Raw genomic sequence first — 21,963 nt, 5'->3', positions numbered from 1 at the left:
AACTTTGAGCGACCGAATTAGACAGCTAATTGATTACATAAATACAGATTTCTTTGGAAAAGTATTGACATTGATGTTTTATGTATCGATGTATATTGTGTGTACTTGTTAATCGATATGTGTCCATGCGAGCGTATGCGTCTCTGTCAGTAATCTAGATGTACTGGAATTACTTAGTCCTCGCTGTTCATGTCTTTTTTTAGTGAACCTTTTGCATCACTTCAGGGGAAAAAGCCATACTCTTAAACTTCATGGTAAGAGTACCGTATGTTGATGTCTACATGAACATCATACAATGAAAACTCTGTATATGACTATTTTCAAAAAAAAAAAAAATCACAAAACTAGGTTCATTTAAGAAACTACAAAACCACTTCATGCATTTTCTTCTTGCACAGATTTTCCAGTGCTAAGATCTAGTACTCTAGTCATTTTTAAGTATTGACAGGAAGAGGCTTAGGCCAGCTGGGCTTAGGCTTCGACCGTGCAGTACACCCGCACTCTGCGATCTAGTCATCTATTAGCAATTGCGGGAAAAGCCGAAAGCTGTCAACCGTAGGCACGAACATCAGCGCCTCCTACGACACTGAGCAGTTCTGATGGTTATAGATCCGAGGGTGTAGGCAAGGAGGACCTTTGTCCCACCTAGTATTAGGCATGGTGCTCGTTCATCGTTCTGCTAATAATGTCACCAAAATGAAGTGTATAATTTCCAATACACGAAGATTTACAGAGATAAAGTTTTAAGAAGAATAGCCAAAACAGACTAGACTCACTAGAGCATCAACATCCCATACTACGAGCTTACTCTCTTCTTACACCTGTCCAGGCTTTAACACAAACCTCGACCCATCCCCCAACCACCATCCATCCACACAATGGTTGTTTGTGTACTTCATAGGAAGAAACGCCGTTTTGAGGAGAGTGATTGATGGAGTGCAGGGAAACTACACAACCTGTCTCTAGTCAAACATTAGATCATTAACACAAATCATTACACCAAGAAAACAATGTGTTGCAAGGTGATTAACAATGAAGGATTACCAATGTTGCCAAGGAAACCAATGTTAGTCTGTCATCAGCTAGAGTAAGCACATCGAAGCCGCCTTCTTTACGGAAGAGCTACCAACGAAACAGAGAATGGGAATTTACACCACACCTCACATTTCTGCCGGTAACTAAGGACTGGTTTCGGGTTCGAATTGTGTGAAACAGTAGATTTCTGATTTTGATATTTCTGCATGGATGATTAACATAAATGTGTCTGTGTGACTGACTTAAATAAATTACTGTTCCCATAAAACGTGTGTTCAAATTCAAGGTATTGTCTAGCTCAGACAGAAATAAGGCATGAATAAGGTGTGAAATTAGTGTATTACCATGAATAATGCATTGTAATAATTTATCATACAATAAATCTGTAGAATGCAAAAGACCCAGCTCTCTCGACAAAGCTTTAATAAGATTAATTGCACACTTCAATCCTGTAAGTTACTACTAGGATTATAACACGACTCTTTAACGAGCTGTGTTGCTTTAGTGTTCTTAGAATAAATGCAGAAGTAAAATAAAATGTAAATAAGGCGTAAGACTTTGCGAACGATTTCACGTGCAATTCAGTGCATCGGAATATCAAGCGCGTTATGTTAAGGAAGTTTTAAGGACTGAAGAGGAGGACGTAGAACTGGAAGTGAAAGTACTTGATCTCAGTTCTCAGCTAGAAGTGAGGATTGGGAGGGTGAATGGAAGGATAGATTAGGACGTTTTCGTTTCCTTAAAGGGTACAAATTGAAACCCGTTCTCATAATGGCTACAGTCATGCTCACTAATATGTTCCTTCTTTATAAGTCTATTTGTTGACGAGTCTTGATTTAGTTACAATAAAGACTTGTAATCAGTGAAGGGTGTTAGTACTTGAAGGGGACAATGTGATTTTTCTTACACGTCTTTCACTGTCACTGAAAGACAGCTTTATCCTTTGTATTTCAGAGTGGTGTTATTGGAAACAGCAACAACGACAACAATGAGGTATATGTTGTTGATCAATAGGACGACTTTACAGTTTCCCGTTGATGTTAAATTAGGGTCATAACCTAGGTAAAGTAATGAGTGGTTCCCGCAGATATCACAAAGGACGTCTTTAAAGGACATGCTTTTATTCGAGAACGTTCGACACTTCATTTATAACAAGAACCCTCTGACTCAGAGGCTGTAGGGACAATAATCGTAAGGGGTTCACTGAGTGTAGGTTAGAAAATGTGGATGCATAAGCTTGAAAACGTTCCTCTATCTCCTTAACCTTTCCTGCAAAATCAGGTACCCGTTTCTGTGTGATTAGAGGGGTTGTTTTGAGTTTCAACCATCAAAGTAGAGATTATCTACCCGCATGTTCACAGACATAATACATTTTTATTTTGACAAGCGTTTGTACCACAACTTTCAGCTGTTCATATCTGTTATATTGTAAGATACATCCATATTAATGTGTGTGTTTGTGTATCTATGTGTACGTGCGTGCTTGCTTGCTTGTATAAATGAGGTGAAAAAGAGGACAGGAAAGAATGATTAATAAAGATCCCTTTGAACACATTGAACAAAATTTCTCTTCTGCCTTCAAAGAGGTTTTTTTTTGGTGCGTAATCAGCATATATATATACAACCTCCATTGCAGTTGTGTGTCATCTCCGTGCTTGTACTCTTATGTGTGTGCGTGTAAGCCTGCGAAGTTGGCTCTAGATTTGTCTTCAGGTGAGTTTGATTCAAATTTTTTTTTGGTTACCTGTAGATACCTCATCGTCAAATGAGTCCGCAGCAAAACTGCTGACACTACTCCATGATAACTGGACATTGGCACACATTAACAAATATTAGAGTCAGGTTTTTTTTACTTTTTCGGGAAAGAATCTGCAAAAAACTTGCCGGTTCGATACTTGCATGGAGCAGCTGTTGGGAATGAGTACCTGACTCCTTACAGAGGTGGGGAAGGTAAGGTAGCGAGTAAAGCTGACCTGGAGAAATGTGATCTCTTACACATCACTGATTGAGAAGATTGCGGGACCTATTTTTTTATTACTATTTTACTTTTTGCGTTTTTCTTGAAGATGACGGATGGAAGCGGAAGTGCACTTTGTCACTCAGTAGGAATATGTCTCAAACGATTCTGCAGGATGGTTTTAAATGCATACTCTACTTCAACACTTAATTTTAAAGCTAAGCTGAACTTACCACAGCATCATATTTACTTAGTAACAAGAGTTTAATATTTTAGCAAAGCAACTGAGCATGTATAATGAGTTACAATGATGTCCACTAAAAGACACATATCTATATTTCAAACGCACAGAGAGCAGTAAACATTCTTTAATGCCATTAGTAAACTGAAAAAATGAGTAAACCAGCTTCGTTATAGTTCAGATCCATCATTAAGGTCTCAGACTTCTTGTGATATAAACAGTGCCTAAAACTCTTTGTCATTTCTTGAATGTTAGTCACAAGAGAGGCCATCAGTTCAAAAGGTCGCCTGCAATGTGAGTTGCAGGTCTTATCAAACACTACTTTTTTAAACTACTTCCTTTCTGAAAGTGAAACAGGTGTAACTCAAAATTATAATAGTATGCTCTTATTAGAACAGAAATGGTGCTTATTCGATCTTATCCCGTCTCGTACTACCGTCCCTTTCAAAGAGTGGCTACCAAAAACTGAGCTATAAACCTACCAATTATTAACCTTCCGCCTTACTCTTGTAAGCCTGAGATTAGAATGTGTAGAACGGTTTGCCCAAATGGAATTAAAGAAAAGAAGAGAATGTCTGATTCGAGCAAAGGAACTAATTTTGAATATATTCTACGTCTGTAGCCTATAATTATTATTAATAATACATGCAACATTTATAAAGCGCATAATTAAATTTATATCTTCATTAAATTGCCACTGAAGTTTCGGGCGAAATACTGTCATAACACAATTTTTTAGATATATATATATATGCGGTAATGGGTACAACACTAATCCATACTAAATACAGAGAAAGCAAAAGTCTACACAAGCAAAGCAAGGTCACAGAAGATGCCTAATAGGTTAATAATAATAATAATTTATTATTTATATAATTTATAATTTATGTGAGTGATAGTAATGGTCTACGACTTTATTTTATCTCCTCACAGGGTTTACTTGTAAAACACTGACGGATTAAGGTAATGCACTCTTTGCTGAACTGACCCATCAATATGTTGTTCGATTTGCTAGAAAATAGTTAAATATGTGTTTCCTGCGACAGGGAAGCAAAATACCACAAATGGCTAAGATATCTCAGATCAGAAATGCGCTTCTGCAACTCACTATTCGGTGTCCACAAAGGATACTCTTTCACCTGTCAAGTGACTGAAGTTTAAACCGAATTAGGAAGCAATTTGTGGTCGTTAGAACAGACAAGCGGAACTGTTGGGCGATACGTCTATTTTCCAAGAAATCCCACTTTCTGGTCAACATCTGAGAACGGCTGTTTTAGCCTGATTGTGCTCGACGAGGTCTAGTGTTTCTCAGTAATTGTGAGAATATCTCGATGTAAAAGAGCCTTTTGTATGACAGTCACATCAGAGTTGCACGTTTTATTCTCTAAAGCTCTGTATTGATACAGAGCCGGCGCTAGGGGGATGCGGTTCCTTGGGCAAATAGAATTGCGGGTCTTTTGGAAACCGTTACAACATACGTAATAGGTCTATAAAATAATTACGGAATACCTCATCCCGACGGTGCAATTTTTAGTATGGGGCCCCCATCAGGACCAGGGCCTTGGACAGTCATACCTTCCGCCGCCCCTCTCTTCCCCTAGCGATGGTCTGATTGATAAAGTATAATGTCAAATCATGAATAAAGAGATATGAGACAGTGACAAAAGCATCGTAAAATTAATTATTTTTTTTTTTGCTTTTTTTGTGGAACATATGGGGCTTGAACTGTCAATAAGTGTACTTAAAAACAAAATGCCTCATCTCTTTTTTTGCGCCTGGAAAATGTCGACAATTACAGAGTGTCAGTGAAATGTTACGGTTCAGCCTATTAGACAAAGTCTTAGTTTCAAGTAAAGCTTATATATTGATGTCAATCTGTTCGTGTTTCTGAGATTCGTAGTAGATATTTAATAAAATTAGCTTTCGGACAACCATTTTTTACAAACGACTTCTATATCTAATAGACAAAAGCGATTATCTCGATGATCGAAGTTTCTGTGATTAGAAGACGAAGTATTATGACAACTGTCATTTTATGCAGGACTATGTTGACAAACACTTTGTGTGTGGACATTGTAGAACTTGAGATGAAGAGTCTCAATACAAAAAACGTGTAAACAACAACACACAGAAGGCCAATATTATTATATGAATCTCCTTAAAAATTTATTCACCCATTGATGTAGTTTCAGGTTCATGAGCTCATATATTGATTACAATTAATCATTTTTATGACTAACTTTGTTGTAAACTCCTAGTAAATTAATTGCTATTTAATTAAAGTCTTCGCACATTCATCTTGAAGAAGCACTTTTGTGAACGCCAATTCTGTCAGTCGTTTGCCTGTAATCATGGCAGTGAAGTGGATGGCGGCATTTCTGTTTCCCCCATACTTCTGTGATGGCTTCATGGGTCGTTCTTGTGTTTGAGAAATCTAGGTCTCCGTCTATTAAGCCATCTGCATTCCACCCATTAGAAGTGCACATTGACTTCTGTTGAGATATAGTATGTAATGATAATTGTATTATCTAATAAAGCAATCCAATGATCATGTGTATTCACTTACACTTACAAAGCTATCAATATGTGCAGAATCGTTAAATTTATCTCAAATGTCCTAATTATTATGTCGTGAAGAATATTGATACGTTTTTTAAATTGAAAATCATTAGACTATTAGTATTTAAAAAAAATTCAAAAACATAAAAATTTCATTTATTAAGCACACTTCATACAAACATTTTATTTACTCTATGTTTCTTTCTTTCCTAAATATGTGGTCCAAAAGTATCATATGAAACATTTTGCCAAGAAGTTTTTATAATTTTTTTAAACAGAATTTCTGTTATATGCTTTGTCTTCGACAGTTTGAAGAATGTGACAAGTAGGTTTAAAGAAAATCCAGTTTCCATTCGAAATCCGTTACAGGGAAGTGATACCGAGAGATAGTGTGATATTTAAATGTTCCTGTTATATCTCACAAACTGCTTGCATGTTACTCATCATGATTCGCAGATAGACAGTGTATAGGACGATGTGACAGGAATTTCAGCCACGATAAGTCTTGTCAAAGACTTAAGCTCATCCGCAATGCATCAGGCTTAAAGCTTACCATTTTCTCTGTACATGCAGCCATATCTCTACACCAACATCCAAAACAGGGGTTAATACCATTTTCAACAAATCAAATACTGTCAAACGATTGAGCATGTTTGGCAAAATCTTGTGTGTAGAGAACAGAAAAAACATCTATTTTCAACTACTACTGCTACTCACAGTGCTTCAGCCACTGCTAAGGACCAGGCTGTAAGTGAGCAAAAAAGCAATATAAAATATGACAAATCAACTAAAATTGTAGACTTCACCCCCACCAAAAAAAAAAAAAAAGACTGATAAAAAGTATTCCACTGTAGTATTTTAGAAGCTCAGTGCTTTGCTAAATTGTAGCAAATTTCCTTAAAGACCAACTGAATGGTTTAAATTGTTTGCAGATATCGGTAGATATAGGCGATATAAACCTCACCTATAACTTTCAATCTCCAGAACCCATCCGTTAATTAATTAAGTATTCCCTAGGATTCGCACCTGCAATCAACGAACTCCACTGTGTACTACGTCACGTCAGTACACCATTCACAACACTGCCATCTGTCAACACCAATCACAGTGACAGTTCAGGTTATTCGGACTTTGAAATTTTGCATTTCTCGTGCTAAAATAAGTTTTTTCAGAACCACGAGGAATGCAGACTTTCAGCGTCCGAATAATCAGAACTGTGTCTCATTCTCTCTCTGATTGATGCTGACAGCTGGCAACCTTGTGAATGAATAATCTATTTGCACAACTGACGGATTAGTTAAGTTTTTAATATAGATTTATACTCACCTTTAAACATCCAGGCGTTGCGCACGTTTCAATTTGATTGAACAGTCTCAAACAGTAGTTAATATTGTTATCATTAAAACTTTGTAAATGTAGTTTTGTTTCTGATGTCCATTTTCCCTAATCAGCTATTCCACCATAATATTTTCTTGCAATAAAAGTTTAGGATAATAAAATACCTCCGATGTCATGCGTCGGCCATGTGACAAATTGCCAAAGGTAAGTAGCGCACGATACAACGGACGTAATAGCAGACGCCTGTATAATATTTTAAATTATTGAGGTATACACCTCATAAATAATCAGAAATACTAAAATTGATAACACTTTTCATGGATTGAAAAAAAAAACTACTTCCAGATTTTTAGTTATCCAACTTAGTATACGTGTACTTACCTAAATTTTCGATAACATGTAATGTTGTATGCGCAGAGCCTTTTGAGTTCCGAAGAGTTAGCATCCAGATTCCTAGAATACTGTTGCTTTCCTTTTCAAGGTGAAAACTCAGGACAAGATTAGGCGGGCTACCAGTTAGGAAACATGTCACTTCTCTTGTAATATTGTCTTCTGAGGACAGTGGGATCAAATCGCATCCGCTGATTGCTGTTGTGTGAGCCTTGACACGAATTCTTACTTCGTCGATTCTTGAAGAAGCGAAGATCTTTACATATTTGTCAACAAACTCAGGAGGATCTAAGGCAATGGAGAATATATAAAACATTGAGTTCAACAGATGTTGAGATAATAGTTTTAAATCGGGAAAAATTGTGAGACACGAAAGAAATGCAGATAGAGAGACAATCGCAACTAGTAAAAGTAAGCTTAAGTCTATTTGTTGCAGTATATTTAAATGCATTCTATTGACCCCAGCTAAAGTAGGATGAAACCCTTCTTGACGTTTTACATGAATCATTCTGCTTTTAAAACTGTCTTGTTTTAATAGCTCGACCCAGGTCAGAAATTAAAAAAAAATTGAACGCGATGTATGTGATACTAAAAATATCAATTTAAAATTATTACTTTTTCATCTTCACTAATTATAATTTATGAAAAAAAATTGTCAAAAATGAAGGTCGACAAAAAGAGATTCTGAAACACTTAAGACTTTACAGACTACAGGAAGTACGGCACAAGCTCTACATTTTACATAAATCTGTTGCTTTAAACGGTAAAAATTTTGGGCCGTCTAGTTTTTACTTGCTCTGCCTGTAAGTTCCAAACTTTGCAAATAAGACGCCCACCTCTACCTTTCTTGATGAATCTGTCTACATCGACAGTAGTTATTAAGAGTTATCAATGTTTGTTTGAAACCACGTTCGTGTATGGCGTGCAGGCACAGATATTTGGTAAAATCAGACTTACGGGCAGGCTGAAGATTTAGCCGTTTACTGGCGGTTGCTAACTCATCTGAGTCTATGTCTTTCCATGTCCACGTCCACTCAGTTTCCACGTGTGATTGGTTCATTATCTTGTACAATCTTCCTGGACCTTCCGGAGTGAGGCATCCAGCAAATACTCTTGTTACTTCAGTGCAGCTGTTGCCCACCTGAATGATTCTTCCATCGTATTCCACGTTACCCACGTTCGTCAAGGTTTGTACCTTAATTCTATAGACCATGTCAGACTGATTACAGGCTGATGTGTTCAGCCAGAACGTCAGGTTGACGTAGTTGTTTTCCTCAACAAAAAGGGTGTTTCCCTTAAAGTTGTAAAAATCCAGTAGTGCACCTATGGATTTTGAAACATATTTTGGCCAATGAGTGGCATAAACATTTATATCTGTAATGATAGCGAACAAAAAAAACCTTTGTTAAGCTTATACTCCATTGAGCAAAAAGCAAAAAATGCTGTCCTTTAGCCTTCATATTCTAGACAATTTTCTCTTGTCACATTTTTACCACGACAGTGCGACAAAATACAGCACTTAAATCAAATTCCACAATTTAATATAAAGATGCTGATTCATTTATATGATGGTTTAGATGACTTTTTATCTTCTTAGAAACTTTGAACTATTTAGAGGAAAACAGATCTTCCTCTGCAACGAACAATATATTCATATTCGGTTGGAATTATAAGATTAAAAAAATTATATAAAAGACATTTTTTTCTCCCATCATCAGTAAAATATTTGCTCAATGTCCCAAAATATTAGAGAAATTTTAAATAAATGATATTTTTAACATTCCTCTTTGTTAAATGCGTCAAATAGTTTACTTTAAATTGCTTTGAATTATTTATATGCTCTTTACTATTAAACATGCACGTTTGCTGTGTCTTTAATTTTACAATCTGTGTGGTGTAGATAATTTATATTTTCTTTGTTTCCTCAAATTTTTAGATTCCTTTGATAACTATATCTAGTAGTGTTCGAAGTTTGTTCCGGAGCAATACTGATTCAAGGGGTCGTTAATGCTGTTTGGTTTGATACGGCAACTAAATATTGGATGTACAAAGACACAAAAGAAAGCTCTTACATTATAAAACAGATAACACTATTTGTATCAAATGTAACTTGATTCAAGTGAATTCAAGTTAATAGAACGGAGGTTTTTCAGTAGGTTTACCATACAACCTGTTTAGGTTCTTAATATATATTTGAAAAAAAACGTCTTTGGTTGATCAAAACCTACATTTTGATAAAACTCAAGTACTCTAGCAAGATATTTGTATATCTATGACATTATCGTAACCAAAAGTTAAAATCTTACACTTACAATTCTGGACAGAAATTGTTCTCTGCAAAATGGCTAATGCACATATAAACTGCACCAGGAAATATTTCCACATTTTGAATGCTGGTTCTCAAAAGAAGTTTCTCTTTGCATGCCTCTGAGCTGAGCAGTATGGAAGCGAAATAGCGTGTGTGTCCTTTAATATAAGCAGATACAGATTTCTTCCTCCCTGTAATCTCGTGAATATTTATGTCCTTTCAAGCAGATGAAAATTATCCGTTTGACTTTGTAGTTCCTCAGCTTTTATAGTGTCTTTATTGTTTATCTAATCAAGTCAAATTAAACTTTTTTGTCTGCCGAGGAAATCTTGGACAGAAAGTTTCTTTTTGCTCACAGTCATTACACAAATACAACTATGAGTATATATATATATAGCATAACGGGCAGACATCCATACCCATACAAGACATTTAACACACGCACACCTATACCTTCTCACACATACACATAAACTAAGGAGGACGCCAGGTAATATTGGTACCTACGAGTCCTTGTGCCTTTTATTTAGCGCACGTGACACTTTGTAGCGCGTGCTTCAGTGCAACAGCTAAAAGTTGGAAGGAAAAGGGTGTGATTGGTCTGAGGTGGTGGTATGTGCCATCTTTCTGACTTCATGAAGGTGCAAGTCAGAAAGTGGCAGCTGTGGTGTGTCAATAATTTTATTTGTCTGGTGGATAACTCTGGCCAGCCTTGTCTTGTCTTCGACGAGGAGGTGACCATACCAGGCGACGATGTTAAATGTGAGAATGCTATCAACAAGATTTCACAAATTATTTGTACACAGTTGTTTGGTGGAGGTTGACAAGTGCATGCATTAGCTCATTGTTTTATTAACTATTTTCTCATAAAAACCGGCAGGGTGTTTTAGAGAAATGATCTCTAGAAGAAACGTTTTAAGCTACTTAAGAAAACTTTAACTGTCTTACATTATAAGTGCTCGTAAAATTTGTATTCTTCAGACATTTAAAGCCACAGTACGCGTGTAACATACTCAAAGCTAAAACATTTTAATTTCCATTGTAAACGAACATATTTTCTCAGTGAAAAACTTTGTGCTTCACACATGTTTCTTCCATCCTTTCTAAGTTTTCAACTGGCGGGTTTGACGTTTCTATTAGTCATTTTGTTTAGAGTTTTACATTTTCATTTTAGGTAATGAAAGAAAGGGCATATTTGACTTGTCATAGATTACCTACTCCTCAGAAGGGGTTTTAGAGGTACTTTCTTAAAATTATTAATATGATCACCAACTGTTTTAAGAGAAAATCTTAATTTGTTTTTCGGCTTTGGTGTTGATATTGTTGTTAACCATGTTCACTTGACGTACAAGTGAAACAAAGGCCCAACCTTCTAAGTCCACTTCACATTTCTACATCAACATCTAACATATAAGCTAATGCCCTTTTAAAAAAAGGGAATATTCAATTCAATTAAGTACAACTTTATTTATTCACAAGGTCAATTTCAGATAGTGCTTGTACTAGCAATATACAGAGATAATAATACATATACATATTAAAACAATTTCTGTCCTCTATCACACACACACACTCACTCTTCCTGCAAAATAGTAGATACAGTTGGTGACCTTACGTCACCTCATCGCAATACAAGATCACGGTAAGAAGAGATAACCAGTAAAGGGCACATAATAAATGAGTTGCGGTGACGATTGGTTCTTCGTGCAGGCATCGCGTACCTGAAGCCATACTACAAGAGTTAAAATTCACATGCCAACACATGATCATAAATACAAAAGATGCGGGATGCCGTTGTCGAACAATTGGTGATGTTTGAGAAAGCTTGTGTGTAGTTAACAGAAAAGCTACTACTGATAATGCTTATACTACTGCTACTAAAGAAAACAACGGAAAAGCTGAAAGAAATCAACGTAAAAATAAGCTAAAATTATGACAAATCAATTAAAATTATAGACTTAATTAACCATCAGAGAAACGAAAAGAAATTATTTTTATGCAGTGTACTTTCACTGCCATAAAGAAAAACCTTTCTGCAAATCCTTACCTTCATTATTCAGAAATATATTTCCTTCAGTGCTCCCTAGCCATCAGATTCCTCGACGCTGAGAGAGTACCCCTGTTGATTTCCCCTACGAAGGGGTCAATCAAGAATATAGTGAGTAGAGAATCGCATCCCTCCTCATCCGACGTATCAATGAAAATGTTTAGCCGACGCCGTTTTCCCATGCCCCACCCGCCGAGTTACCCGATGACACCTCTCTGCTTTTGGCGAAGCAATTAGTCAACGTCGACATTAGGAGTGGCGAGAAGGGGTAACCCCGCCCACCCCCGAACGGATGGTGCCCCAGGAGGTAGTGATAAACGGATAGAAGTGTTTGTCGCCTTAAAGCAAGAAATATGTCTTTTTAATAACATGAACTCAATGAGTGGTATGTATTTTTGTTTGTGTGTGTTGTATAAAACCTGCGTGCTGTATACAGCCCAACCATTGCATTCTTGCATCAAAAGCGGCTGAACATCGATCAAGCGACTGCAGGAAAACATATTTTTACTCCAATCAAGATTCTCTAAATGTGTGGCAACAAATGCGATCACACAGGTCTTGAAGTATCTTTAAAGTTAGATGTTTCCGAATAGACAATATCTTTATGGTTTCTTTAGTAAAAATTACAAATAGCAGCATTTCATCTCTTAATATCAGACAAATAACAGTTTTAATGGACATGATGTGTTACAGTCTAGTTTCTGTAAAGATTTTGTAAGCATGAAGTACACGCAAGATAATCTTGGCTGAGATTTTCATGAAACAGTTTATTCTTTTCAACAGTTGTGACTAGCCCTATGATGCTTTTGAAGGTAGGTTAATAGATATTTATCTTAAGAAAATGTTTGCATGATTTATTTAGATTAAAATTTACTGTTCATTTCAGTCGTCCAGTAACATAAAGTATATCTTATATTATACTTACTTGCATGTGTTCTGAAGTTTAGTGTCTCTGAAAAACCTCCTCCAACACGTAGACCTAATGACCAATTTTCTCCTTTAAGACTATTATTTTCAGATATGACAAGAGTCAAAAGCAGGTAAGGTAGGTCACCAATCAGGGTACAGTTCACTAAGATGTTTGAATTGTTTCTAGATGACGATGTCAGAAGACATTTCTCTACGACGGTAGTGTGGACCTTTATTTTAAATGTCCAACGGTAGTCTCTTCCGCTATAGACAACTGTTGGATACCTGTCAATAAACTGAGGACGACCTGAAAAAATTACACAAAACAAAGAAAATGTCAAATCTTTGATATGATGCATAATTTGCTTTTAGCATTTTTGAAATATCTAAAAGTGCTGTTGGTTAAACCTGATATACATAAAATGTGACGGTAGGGATGGTAATAGATTGTATCAATTAACTTGCACAGCAGTCACCCTAAGCACAAGAGAGACAAAAGCTAAATTATTCCTAACGCGTTAATTATAGATGGAAGGCTACTTATATACTAGAATAGTCTGTTGAAATGTTAGAGTATAGTTACTTTTAACATCTGCCTGGAGTCTACTCCCTAAAGACTAATTCTCCAGACGACACATACATTCTTCTGCTTGAGTGCCCTTTGTTCTTCTCTCCATCATTCCCCCAAAACAACACACAGTTACCTACGAACAAATAACCGCAACCATGTTTTACACTAAAGAACAGACTGGTTAGCTACTGAAAACTTATAAATACATCTGTGACAACAATCTCACAAACATGCTAATGTGCATTTTCGCGCATTTCAACTGAAACTTCTCCTAGTATCAATAAGAACTGGCTACTTACATCTGACAAGGAAAGACACAGACTTAATAGTTTTCGAGCCACTTCCTTCACATCGGACTGTGGGCCAGTCGTGTTCACACCGGAGTGTAAGGGACAGGTTGAGATAGTCTTCTCCTCTAGTAGCTTTTATTTCATTTCCAGTTTTATCAAACAGAAATAATTTGCGAGGTGGGTTTCCTGGGTGAAAGGTGCAGGAGATGCTAACCTCTTGGAGATCATTAATAAGACAATTACCACTGACCTCACTTTTGTCTACAGTGAGACTTTTGACAGCAGGTGGATCTGTAATAAAAAAAGGTACAGAAAACAGTGTTTATGCTTGTAAAAAGCATTAGAATTTACGTACAAATGAAAACAGATTTTTTATTACTGGTGTTACTGGCAATATAGTTCGATGAAGCAGACAAATTCTTCACATGAGTACACACTCTAACAAGTTTTAGTGTGTTTCATACAAATTTAATTTATGAAAGATGAATAACACAAGAAGGAAGAAGAAATAGATAAAAAGAGAGACGAAATGGAGAATGATTAAAAAAAAAACAAACAAACAAAGAAAAAGGAAGTGGAAGCATCGATCAGGGAGTACATAAGAACCGTATGATATACTCACAAAAAACATTGAGCTTCTTCTGTATTGATATCAAATCATCAGACGGTGTTGACGACAGTTCCCATTCGATTTGCACATGAGATCGATTCACTGGTTTGTACAACGTTGCTGGACCTGTCAGACTGATGCACTGAATAGACAGTCTTCCAGAGCAATTGCCCTCACTGGATGTTACCCTTCCGTCATACTCATGAACACCAGTGTTTATCTGGGTATGAACTGTCACTTTATGTAAAGTATTCGTCTGGTTACATGCCAACTCCTTAATCCAGAATGTCACGTTGACAAAGTCGTTTTCATCAACTGATAAAACATCATTCGTAAGAGTGTAAAAATTCAAGTCAGTACCTGCAAGAAAAATTGTAACCAAATTATTTGTTAAAACGTTGACTAGTAACAAAATTTATAGAGTAATATGCTTTGCTTTTGAGCAGTTTTCACTAATAAAGATATTATTTTGATTAACTCATTTTTCTTAAATCTTCTCTTGATCTTGTCATCATTTACAGTAAAATTATATTTTTTTAACAAAATTAAAATTAACCATCAGATTTCTAAAATCATATCCTGCTATCACTCTTAGCAAAATGCCAGCTAAAAGGAAACCTCTGGAATGAACAAAAATGTTTTTAAAAATTACTTAGAGGAAGTACTGGCAGTTTGGAACTCACTAATCTGGTAGAAATATTATAGTATTAATAAAATAATGCAAAGAACCAAAAAAAACCAAAAAAAAAAACCCCAAAACTCTCATGCCCTGACAAAAAAGTTCCGTTGGAATGAGCTGGAATAGAGAAATCCCCCAAAAAGGTGAACTTACACACTTCTTCTCGTAAAAAAACTGCCTGGTGCATGAGCAAGACACACACAACGCCTACAGTAGACCACATTTTCTGTGCCTTGTCTAGTCCATCACAGAAAGTTCTCAGTGAATAACATTCTACTATCACCACACACTTATGAAACTATAACAAGGAAACTAAAAGGGCGATACATGTTGAGCTGGAGCAGTCGCGCGGTTTCCTTGTGAAGCTGTGATACTATTAATAGATGACAAACATCAATCCCTGGTGACTATAAGACGATCTGTTTTTATGCCACTTTTGTCAAACTTTCAGATATACTAAAAAGTTATTTTTTTTTAATTTTTGTTTTTTGGTTGGGTGACTTACAGTGTCAGTTGGTAGGTGGGAAGAATAGCCTTTTTTGGTTTTATTGTCTTCTCCTTTCTCTTATTCGATTTTATAAAAATTCAAAACTAATGCATCACAAATCTATTGATCTTTTTTTTTTTTTAGCCTTTCCTGTGAAATAATTTACCCTGCATAGTCTTAAGTGCCAGTAATCTAGATGAAAAAAAGATTATTAAAATGTAGAAAAAGTATTGTAAAAATTGGACAGTTTCTGATATTTAACTTAGAATATTTAATAAATGTTTTATAGGGAAATTCCTTTTTCGAAAACTTTTTCGCCTCTTTCAGCCTCTACTTGCCCATCATTGCGTCTTTAAAAAATTTTCGTAACTGATAAATAAAACCCAGTCTGATTTGTTAGTTTTGTATTAGAAATAAGGTCTGAAATCATTACAGAAACCATTGAAATTAAATTAAACTAATGCTGTTCTCAATTTATCCAGCATATCTGAAAACTAAAAGCTTTGTGATTTTATGGGTCTTTTATCCACAAATGACTTAGGCATTTTCTTAAATTTATCATATAAAACTATTTTTGTATTTCTATATACAGCTTTTCTTAGGGAGAAGAATCAGTGAATAGCAAAGCCAGTCTAGACCTGCACTTGCCTCCCTTTACCATCTGCTTTTGCTCATGCACACGTCTTGTAAAGGCACAGTAAGTAATCAGTGATGTGTCATTCTTCCGATTGAAGAAATAATTTAAGAAATCAATCTCACTTTGGTGTATACTACGCTGGTCATTATCTTAGTATTATATATTTTGTATTTAGTATAATTTAGCATTCACTGCAATATAAAGGGATATTCGACAGATTTTTCGTGACTGATACAGCAAAACGGTTGGTTTTAAAATTTTAACTATTTTGACCAGTACATCTCCATAATTCGCCTTAGATGGTGCATCTATGATACTCTTCAGACTGTTTTGACGCTTTCATCGTCTACATCAACGTGAGCTCTAAGTGGAGCACTTGGTCTTACCGTAATAGAAGTCAATTTTCGTTCTTTTCGACGCTAGTGACTGTTAATACCCTCCTTTCTACAGGCTACTCACCATTTCAGTTGGTTTTCCAAAAGTGTCGGAGTAGAACATGGAATCCGTGTCATAAGTAGTCAAAAATAAGTGTTTCTCGAGTGGACGCTCGCAAAAGGTATTCGCAAAGATTTCTTTTACACATGCGCAGGAATAATCGTTGAGATTAGTAATTAATTGGTGAAATCTTCCTACACTCGCAGTGTAGCATACTACTCTGTAGAATGGAGGAAGTGTTGCTCCTTAGGCTACTGTGCAGAATTAAACAATGACGAATTCTTCGCTTTAAAATTATAACCAACCATTGTAAAGGTCTAAAAGTGGGCTCTGTCGTGCAATGGATACTTTCTGAATACACAAGCATTCGCCCACACCTTTTTACAGCACAATCAATGAGTAAATACCTCAATATGAATTAAAGAATACCAAAAGAGTACATACATATATATACAGGAATAGTTCACAAGCATGCTCAAACATAATCTTAAGAACGTAGCTCTCTCGCTGTCTCTCCTCGTTAAGTTCACACAGGTAATAATCCCACGTTCACAATGATTATACAATAATCACAGTTCACCGTTAAAAATCCAGTGTTCATAAGTCACTTCTTCACATTCACTAATAATTCAAGTCTAACTGGTGCTGGTGTAGACTTCTGGTACACTATAAATTCGCTACTTCCCTCGGACACTTTCCCTCGTCTCTTCAAGACGGACCTTCCGATCGCAAGCTTGCCATCCGGAAGAGGGAAGTTTTCACGCTGTACGAGACTGGGTCGTCTCTCTCTACCTGAGGGGCGTATCCTCCTTTCTGTGGGGCATATCTGGTCATCCCCTTCGACCTTGGACATGTAAACAGTGCCGGAGCTGGTAATACAGACATCAAAGGGGGCGGTGGTAGCCTTGGGGTGATACCCGGCTTTGAGCTGGACGAAAAGGGGTACAAATGTTTATCTCCCCTGGCGGTAAGTGTACCCGGGAATCGCGGTCGCCCACGTAAGGATGGCGTATGTTTTCGTTACCACCGACCGGACACCAGTGCTGAATGGGGTAGGTAGACGGTGTCGTGAACGTCGGAGGCCGATATGGTGCCAGCTTGCCCAGTTGACGGTTGATTGTCCCTTCTCTAGTTAATTTTAATCGAAACATTGTGTAGAAAATACGGTTTTTCCAACCATCTTATGAAATCTTATAATTATGTTCAAATTTATAACGGCGATTGTGAAATTAAATGAAATATACACATACATTTCTGTTCATAAGACTCGAAATTCTAGCAGCAACAAAATAAGCCATTCATAAACGTCAAAACAATGCAAAAATATTCGTGACTGTTAGTATCCTCTCTGATCCTTTTAAAAATATAGAAGTTTATTTTCTGTAGCATTTCTTAGTATCTAATAATGTCTACTTTTTCATGTTTTGTAGAAGCTATTAATAGTAATTGAAACTAAACTCATGTGATGGTATGTTATATAGCTTACGCGACTGCCATGCCCACGTACACGCAGCGGCGAATGCCCGCAAATGAAATTTTGACCCGTATTTAAAAAAAAAAATTATATTTACTAACCTACAATAAAAACAACAATCGCTTTGTTTTCTTGTAGTAAAATTAACACAAAGACTGTAACTGTATGGGACAGAGAATTCACAAATCAGAAAGTAGGTCAAAAGTGCGACATTAAGAAAATAATATTTATAAAATATATACAAACACACAAAAGTACAAAACAGTCATATAGTTTATTAGAATATACATTTAAATTTAAATATTACTTACTGTTGTTTTCTAACCCTAACCCTTTTTCGGTTGAGTACAAATCCAGGTCGAATTGAGTAACTCGCAACGAATGTCGATATGGCGCATGATAAACAAAACTTCGCTTACTTTCAAACACAACAATATATCTGATTTGTTGAGTTTTTCAGCCTTTCAGTAATTTATGGTGGAACAATTCCTAAAGGTTCCAGTGTTGCCTCCCTTAGGTATTCATTCATTTACGCACAGGGTTACAAGCTCAGAGTCTACTATGTTTACAACAATGTGCCGACCACCTGTTGCAGTGATTTCTTCTGCGGAACACAGTGCTTTCGGCTATCTGTGGGCGGCCCGTGAGCTATGTGTAATTAAACACTAATGTTTCTACAGAAGTTATTAATACAAACTTGAAACTATACTCACGTGATTGTATGTTAAACACTAATGTGTCTGATGAGCCTTTCTCATTGTGGAGAGATAGCTCCCAGTTTCCTCCCCTTGCCACATCCTCCTTGTCAAGGGAGACAATCAGCAGCAGGTCAGGGGGGTCACCAGTCAGGGTACATTTGACTTTTCTGTTTGAATTCTCTCCTAATGTTAGCGACATCAAGAGACATTTTTGAATGACAGTTGTGTGGGCTTTTACGGTTAATATCCACTTTATGTTTGCTGCAGTCTCCACAACCTTGGGGTACTTGTCGACAAACTGAGGACGGCCTGAAAAATGTTAATTAAACAGAACAATAAGCATTTAGAACGATGCTTTAATGTTGTTGAGTGTTATTTATTTAGCATCATCTGGCTTTACAGTTAGCAATGCTTCACTCACAATTAGCATTTTTAGATATAAATATTCCGTGTCTGACATGTTTTTTTTTTCAAAAACTAAAGTTGATCTTTTTTTATATAAAATTAACTACTTCTCACTCACACTTAACAAGAAAAGAGACAGACTCGTTCGTCTCAGAGCCGCTTCCTTGACATCTGATGGTGGGCCAGTCATCTTTGCATTGGAGAACAAGGGAGAGGTTCAAATGGTGTTCGTCTCTAGATGCTTTTATTTCCTTTCCTCTTTTATCTAGAAGAAGGAAGTTCGTGGAGGGATTTCCTTTCTCAAAAGAACATGATATGTTGACCTCAGTACCCTCGTTTATAACAAAGCTACCTCTTGCTTCTTTTCCATCTACCATGAGATTTGTGACACTGGGTGGATCTGTAAATATAAAAAAGCGCTCAAACAAATAAAACAGGAATTAATATGCATTCACTCATTTGTCTAACACTTTTGTCTATACTAAGAACCCACCGTGTAAGTGGAAAAGAGGATTTGTTCTAGCACAAATCTCTCACTCTCTCTCTCTTTCTCACACATACACACATTTAATGCAAATTCGTTTGTTGATTGATTTATGTCGTACAGAAAAGGAGCATTAGAATAGAAAACTAAACAAGACAAATAAGGACCATCTTCGTAATCAAGATAATAAAAAAGAAAAGAAGATAAAGACAGCAACGATGATAATTCATACGAGAGGATACCAATCTGTATTTTACAGACAAAAACAACAATCACATACTTACAAGAAACATGAAGTTTTAGCTCCTTTCGAATGGTTGTAAAATTACCAAACTTTGTGTCTTTCATATTCCATTCCCACTCTATTTGCACGTGAGTTCGGTTGACTTTCCTGTAGAGCTCTGCTGGACCTGCTGGCGTGGAGCATCAAAGAAATCTCTGTGGTCTGACAGTACAAGACTCTTTGTAGTAAGTAACCATTCCATCGTACTCAAGACTGCCACTAAACTTTCTGGTGTGAATCTTGATTTTAAATAATTCATCTGTTTGATCACAGGCTGACACATTCATCCAAAATGAGACATTAGCAGTCTGGTTTTCAAAGACGGTCAAAAGGTCATTGTTTACCCTATGAAATTCCAATACTGCGCCTGGAAATAAAAGATAAGAAAACTTTAGTATGTGTATTGAAATAAGCTGAATGCCACCTTTACTATTGTTAAGGATAAATTAAACTGTGATTATTTATAGGCAAGGGATATAATTTAACTCAGTAACAGTTTTAATTTTCAAAGACTATTAGGGATTTAGTATTTTTCGTTTTACGATCGACACAAGAATCAGCGAAATCAGATCCTGAGATCTTTTTTTGACGGAATGAGACGTGGACTAAAGACATAAAACAACAAAATCAGCCATATTACTGCCTTAAGGGTAAATTTCAACTAAAGAATTGCAGTATGAGTACTACTTGTTTTTGAAAAAAATTAACATTTTAAAGAAAGGTTCAGGAATAGTACTATAAACAGCAAATAGAATCATTTGTGCAGTTATCTTATTACAGGCAACTAGTTAGTTGTTTGATTTATTTCCACAGCTTTTTCAAGACTTATTGCAGAAAATAAAAGAACTCACAGTTTTCTTGTACACATGTTGACTGGTAGATGAGCAACATAAAAGCGATACAACCCACCGGCGACATCACCTGCTTCTTGTCTAGTTCAGCCAGGAAGTTCATTTTCACTTTAATTTTCTACTAGTCTGACATAAAACCGGGAAAGTAATGACAAGGAAAGACATTGATCAATCTATAAAAATCTGACACAAGGAACTTTTATGTATATATATATATGACAAAGATTCACTGGATGACTTCCGTGAGCAGCTGCAGAAAAGATCAAAAGCAAACAACAGATGGACAATTGTAGGGATGCATAATCATGGAAAATCTACCGTCCCTGTTGACAATGCTCCTCAGATACGTGAAGCGGTCAGTTTCCAGGATGTTCTCTCATTGAAGTTGGATTGGGAGTTCCTGCTTGTTGTTGAAGATTACATTTATTTGGTAGCTTAATTTCCTTCCAAAAATAATCATATCCAAAGTTCATGGATGGATTTGCGGATTTGTTACTATTGGATACATTGTTACACAACATATTTAGTTGTAAAATATAAAAGTTTGAAATATCTTTATGGTAAAGGCTTTTCCCCATGAACAGAGCGCTAAAGTTATCTTGCACAGGTGTTTAATTCACATTTTGTTTCGGAAGTTTAGTCCACTGATCTTAACATAGAAAAAAAAGATTCAGTCACTTGGTCTCGCAGTAATCTTCTTTGTAAGTACAATTTCACTAAATTATGTTAATTTCTTCTTACCTGCCATATCAGTTTTAGCCTTAGTCACTCACATCTCCTTCCCAAAACAGTTTTAAAACAGATAATCTTTCTTGTGATACTTCTCTTACAGGAAAACTTTATAGTTAGCTGCTAAAATAATTACTTAATAATTAAATATGTTAGTATTATCATATTTATTTAAATGTACATAAATAATCATATCTATACGCATGTAAATAAACACACGGCACTAGCTGATTGCTAGTTAAAAGTAGTGAAATAAAAGTGAGATACCACATCTTTGTCTTTGATTTCGCTCACGTCTTTCCCTGCTAGCTGTTCTCTCCATGTCTAAGTTTGTATTTATCTTCTTATTGGTTTGCCGACATTTCAGAAGAACGGTCTTTTCCCCCGTCTCCTGACGTTTATTTGCAGATAAAATATGAAATGAAATAGTAAAAATTTAACAAGCTCTTGAGGGTCAGAAGGGTCCCTTGTTAGGGTGAATTCTAGTTGGGTTACAGTTCTCTCCAAAAATTAGCGAGGTGAAGATACATTTTTCTGTCAGTTGTG

At 36.1% G+C, this 21,963-nt stretch overlaps 2 protein-coding genes across 3 annotated transcripts; both read right to left on the bottom strand.

Moving 5' to 3' along the window:
• Positions 1 to 5,372: 5,372 nt before the first annotated feature.
• On the bottom strand, positions 5,373 to 16,198 carry LOC112568830. 2 transcript variants are annotated; one of them, XM_025246337.1, is made up of 8 exons: positions 15,088 to 16,195; positions 14,268 to 14,615; positions 13,655 to 13,936; positions 12,801 to 13,091; positions 8,478 to 8,843; positions 7,512 to 7,808; positions 6,510 to 6,537; positions 5,373 to 5,725 (listed from the first exon to the last, which is right to left on the bottom strand). In XM_025246337.1, exons 1-8 carry the CDS (start codon positions 15,155 to 15,157, stop codon positions 5,683 to 5,685), a joined length of 1,725 nt encoding a protein of 574 aa, XP_025102122.1. In that variant the 5' UTR covers positions 15,158 to 16,195; the 3' UTR covers positions 5,373 to 5,682. The 2 variants fall into 2 exon arrangements, with proteins under 2 accessions (XP_025102122.1, XP_025102123.1); XM_025246338.1 differs by lacking the exons at positions 5,373 to 5,725; positions 6,510 to 6,537 and having other exon boundaries at positions 7,671 to 7,974; positions 8,320 to 8,843; positions 15,088 to 16,198.
• Positions 16,199 to 18,615: 2,417 nt separating this feature from the next.
• Positions 18,616 to 20,047, bottom strand: LOC112568559. The gene is made up of 3 exons (XM_025245889.1): positions 19,839 to 20,047; positions 19,189 to 19,470; positions 18,616 to 18,974 (listed from the first exon to the last, which is right to left on the bottom strand). The coding sequence occupies exons 1-3, from the start codon at positions 19,900 to 19,902 to the stop codon at positions 18,616 to 18,618; spliced, it is 705 nt and encodes a 234-aa protein (XP_025101674.1). The 5' UTR covers positions 19,903 to 20,047.
• Positions 20,048 to 21,963: the final 1,916 nt, after the last annotated feature.

Source organism: Pomacea canaliculata, linkage group LG7, assembly GCF_003073045.1.
Source record: "Pomacea canaliculata isolate SZHN2017 linkage group LG7, ASM307304v1, whole genome shotgun sequence".
NCBI lineage: Eukaryota > Metazoa > Mollusca > Gastropoda > Architaenioglossa > Ampullariidae > Pomacea > Pomacea canaliculata.
Note: the sequence above shows the minus strand (reverse complement) of the source record. Positions and strands in the feature narration are given on the sequence as shown.

Coding starts and splice junctions, on each gene's coding strand:
- LOC112568830 (XM_025246337.1), bottom strand. CDS start 15,157: ATGTGGTCTACTGTAGGCGTTGTGTGTGTCTTGCTCATGCACCAGGCA. Junction 13,937..14,267: donor GAAGAAGCTCAATGTTTTTT/GTGAGTATATCA, acceptor TTTTTATTACAG/ATCCACCTGCTGTCAAAAGT. Junction 7,809..8,477: donor GCTAAATCTTCAGCCTGCCC/GTAAGTCTGATT, acceptor CCATTGCCTTAG/ATCCTCCTGAGTTTGTTGAC.
- LOC112568559 (XM_025245889.1), bottom strand. CDS start 19,902: ATGAAAGACACAAAGTTTGGTAATTTTACAACCATTCGAAAGGAGCTA. Junction 19,471..19,838: donor GCTAAAACTTCATGTTTCTT/GTAAGTATGTGA, acceptor TTATATTTACAG/ATCCACCCAGTGTCACAAAT. Junction 18,975..19,188: donor TGTCTCTTTTCTTGTTAAGT/GTGAGTGAGAAG, acceptor AACATTTTTCAG/GCCGTCCTCAGTTTGTCGAC.